Here is a 3,699-nt window from a genome sequence, read left to right on the forward strand (position 1 = left end):
TACTACGATTTGTCTACTAACTCCTGTCAATCAGTCATTATTAAATTAAAACTTTTGGTGTCGTTTTCAAATTTAAAGAAGTGTGGACTACAGTAGCTACTTTTTGTATTTACTTAATCCTGAGACGTAATAATTCTCTAATCGTGACTTACACCAGAGTTACAAGAAACAATGTGGAAACAGAACTGCTGTCCCTCCTCTTCAAGAGATGTGTTTGTTTTGCTCATTGGATGAATGCTTATTTTATAGTTCTGTGATCCATATGAGATTCAATGTCACACTACTGGGGTATATGGTAGATTTGCGACGGTTTAAAGGGGTTGCGTGTTGATTTAATTGCCTCTCTTTCCTTGTGTTACTTTGGTCCTCACTTGCAGTATCTGCCCCATAGTTTAAGCTGACTGTAAGGTTGTTCACAGGTGCAGTGTGTCCATTTCCTGGAAGAGGATTGGAAAGTCCCTTTATTTTTTCGGCGGCCAAATTCTTTGGCTCCACCAACAACAACCTCTCATGATATAAAATAACAAATCTTAAACTGAATTCCTTGAAAATATGTTTATTTAAAAAAATATAGAAATGGAACAACATACACATTACAAACTTGCAATGTTTTCTTTTAAGATAAGTGAAAACACACACCACTGCAGAATCCTTTTTCGCAATATATAATAATCGGAACATTAACTGTCTTCAACCCAAATAACCAAACAGAATATCCCCACTATTGTCCACAGAGATGGGATTGAGTGGTGGTCAACAGTAAATAAAGAACAACAAAACAGTAGCCTAAACTTGTACTGTTAATGGCTATGTATTCTAGGGCACTCATAAGGCATATCTCTCCATTACTTTACCTCATCAAAGCATCATCACAAGCTAACGGAGCGAGCAGAATCACTTCTGAAAGATAGCAGGACACAGCCTCAGCATTTGACAGCAAGTTCCCAACACGTTTGTAGCAGCCCAACTTATTCCAACTGAAATCAAATCAAGAAGTGAATTCTTCTTTATCAAACAGATAAAGGAAACAAAAAGATGGTGCTGTTTAGGATGCACCACCTGTAATACGAGGCAATGTGCAAAAATAAAACAGTGCATTGCAGGAACTCTAAAGCAGCCGGGTGGTACATTGTGTGTTACTATGATCGATGGGCGTGGCAATCGAAAAGGACCACTCCACCGTCCTCCCAGTGCTTCTGACGAGGCCACGGTGAGCCCTTCCAGGAGTGTGTGCGTTGTCCATGCTATGACGCCCCGTCCTCCCCGGAGTCGGCCTGAAAGGGGTAGCTCAGCGCCGGGGGGAACCCCTGGCTGCGGGGCTGATCGTCCAGCAGCATGACGTCCTCCACGTCCGTCCCGTTGTACCTCCGCCGGCAGATCTTCACAGTCACTTTGCGGCCCTGGAAGGCTTTGAGGGCCTCCTTGGAGGCCATGGCCCTGGCTGCGGCCTCGTCGCGCCCGTAGCCGGTGCCCATGTACACGGTGCTGCAGCGCAGCTCGCACACCTGGCCCTCCTTCTGCGCGCGGCTCGCCGGCAGGTCGGGAATGTCCTTCAGCGGCACGAACACGCAGCCCAGGTTCTGCTTGCAGGACTCCACGCAGCTCTGCAGGATCTCGTAGTGGTCCAGGTTGGGGCCGAAGCCCCCCGCCGAGACCAGCTTCCAGGCCACGGCCTTGTAGAGGCGGTTGAAGAAGGGCTGGTGCTGGGCCGGGGCCTGGGGCGAGGGGCCCTGTTTCTGGCACGGGGCCCTCCCTCCGCCGGGCCCCGCTTTGGCCTTCTTCGCACAGCTTTCACCGTCGGCCCCTGAAGGATAATGGTAGACATTGCAACACACTCAAACACTGTACTTTAAATTCAATCTTATTTGTATAGCCCTTAATCCAAGGTACATCCTCAAAGGGCTTAACGGGCTGCATGTGTATGACACCCACCTGACCCTAGCCCCCCAGAGGGCAAGGGTAACTCCCTTCATTAGCAAGGAAGAAATCTTGAGAACGTTACAACCTTTATTTTAAATCTTTGTTTAGCGGAAAGAAATGGTGAGTGAAGAAAGAACTATAAAAGGTGTGCAAAATCAGGTATGTACAGGTTAATATACCAATTCAAACCAATCTAACTAGTTTCTTTGGTTAAAAGCATCAAGTCAAGATTTAAAATTAATTTCTTTTTAGGGATTCAGCAGTTTGTTAGGTAGTGCCTTGTCTTTTCCTTTAGGTAACAAGTTCCCTTTTAGTGACTAATGTATACACACTTATAAATTATTAATATGCATCACTTCAATGAACAATTACTTCTGACCACAATTGGTCTATTGCACCATGGGTAGGGAGGGAGATTGAGAAGGAGGACCTCAATCAAGAATTAAATCCAAAAGAGGCCACCGTGTTTGAGATGCGTCATTACCAGAGGAAGTGCCCCTCTTTCCTTTGGCTAGGATCTCATCTCTTGTTGTGCGGACGGGGGCGTCCTCGACAACGATCCCTTCACCCATCTCCTTTATCTTGACCATCACAGCGTCTGAGTACCTAGAAAACAAACAACAGTTACACCTTCTCTGACACCCAATATCTTCAACAGGACCAATTTCAACATCCTCTGTGTCAGTGTTTACCTGCAGCCTAAGAAAACATTGTTGGCCCAGACCATGGACAGAGACAATAGTCCGTCCAGACTGCTGCCGGGCACCCCTGGTTCAATGGTGGGGAAAGCCTCCATATTTCTCAGGACAAACTCCCTTCTGGCAAACCATTGCTTGTTGGTTTCACAATAGCCCCTGAAGGATTCAACCCACTGGGCCAGGTGGGGGTTCTGGCCCAGGTACTCTGAGACGATGTCCTCTCCACTTCTCTCCTCCGCCATCACTGTAATAGATCACAGACACATCATCATCATCATCATCATCATCATCATCATCATCATCACCACCACCACAACAGAGATCTAACCTCAATGGTTTTAGCCATGTGTAACACTGAGTTCTCTCTATTGAATGTGGCATCACCTCAAACCTTTTCCCAGACCTTAATATAAACTGCAGACCTATACTAGAGCTGTCAAGGTTGTGTTTTATTCAGATGTGTATCGTTACCCGAACATTAGCAGTAGCAATGTGGCCAACCTAAACAAATTAGCGAAGCTAATAATAGCTGAGCATAAAGTATCAGGAAAAAAAGTTACGAATACTACAACAACAAAAAATAACCCGCCACTAATATTAACCATGGAGTTTCTGGCGAAGTGTAGGGCCAGTCCGTGCCCCCGTGTGCGTTAAACAGCCGCAACAGGTAGTTGACGAACCTTTTGCTGCTCTTCTAGTTGCGAGATCGGCTAAAAGCTACATGGCGGAATGATGACGACACCCGGAAGCGACGGACCGTTTGGTGGCGCTTCCGTGTCTGCAAACTACAATACCCAGACGGCACGGTTTCTGCTCGAACTTATCTTTATATTATTATTATGATTATATTAAATGTAATATTATATCATGTTAAAAATATATATTTATTATATATATTATTATTTGAAATTATTTTTATTCTGCCATTGAATGGCCTGGATGATGCGAGTCTATCTGAAAATGAATAATTATTTTAATTACGGATGGGTCAAATCGTTTATTATGCGTGACTTTTGCGATCCCTAAGCACCAAATTACCATTATTAAACAACCGCTCAACCGCCGTCTGCAGCGCTGTTTA

The 3,699-nt window shown here is 45.0% G+C and overlaps 1 protein-coding gene across 2 annotated transcripts; it reads right to left on the bottom strand.

The window, feature by feature from the left end:
* Positions 1–521: 521 nt before the first annotated feature.
* On the bottom strand, positions 522–3,387 carry cdkn2aip (CDKN2A interacting protein). 2 transcript variants are annotated; one of them, XM_056607683.1, is made up of 4 exons: positions 3,299–3,387; positions 2,613–2,862; positions 2,405–2,526; positions 522–1,804 (listed from the first exon to the last, which is right to left on the bottom strand). In XM_056607683.1, exons 2-4 carry the CDS (start codon positions 2,858–2,860, stop codon positions 1,245–1,247), a joined length of 930 nt encoding a protein of 309 aa, XP_056463658.1. In that variant the 5' UTR covers positions 2,861–2,862; positions 3,299–3,387; the 3' UTR covers positions 522–1,244. The 2 variants fall into 2 exon arrangements, with proteins under 2 accessions (XP_056463658.1, XP_056463659.1); XM_056607684.1 differs by having other exon boundaries at positions 3,221–3,299.
* Positions 3,388–3,699: the final 312 nt, after the last annotated feature.

This window comes from Gadus chalcogrammus, chromosome 14, assembly GCF_026213295.1.
Source record: "Gadus chalcogrammus isolate NIFS_2021 chromosome 14, NIFS_Gcha_1.0, whole genome shotgun sequence".
Taxonomy (NCBI): domain Eukaryota; kingdom Metazoa; phylum Chordata; class Actinopteri; order Gadiformes; family Gadidae; genus Gadus; species Gadus chalcogrammus.

Bases quoted from the DNA above. Each gene is read 5' to 3' on its own strand.
- cdkn2aip (XM_056607683.1), bottom strand. From the start codon at position 2,860: ATGGCGGAGGAGAGAAGTGGAGAGGACATCGTCTCAGAGTACCTGGGC. The intron at 2,527-2,612 runs GTAAACACTGAC...TTTGTTTTCTAG, and splicing joins AATGTTTTCTTAGGCTGCAG to GTACTCAGACGCTGTGATGG. The intron at 1,805-2,404 runs GTAATGACGCAT...ATTATCCTTCAG, and splicing joins AAAGAGGGGCACTTCCTCTG to GGGCCGACGGTGAAAGCTGT.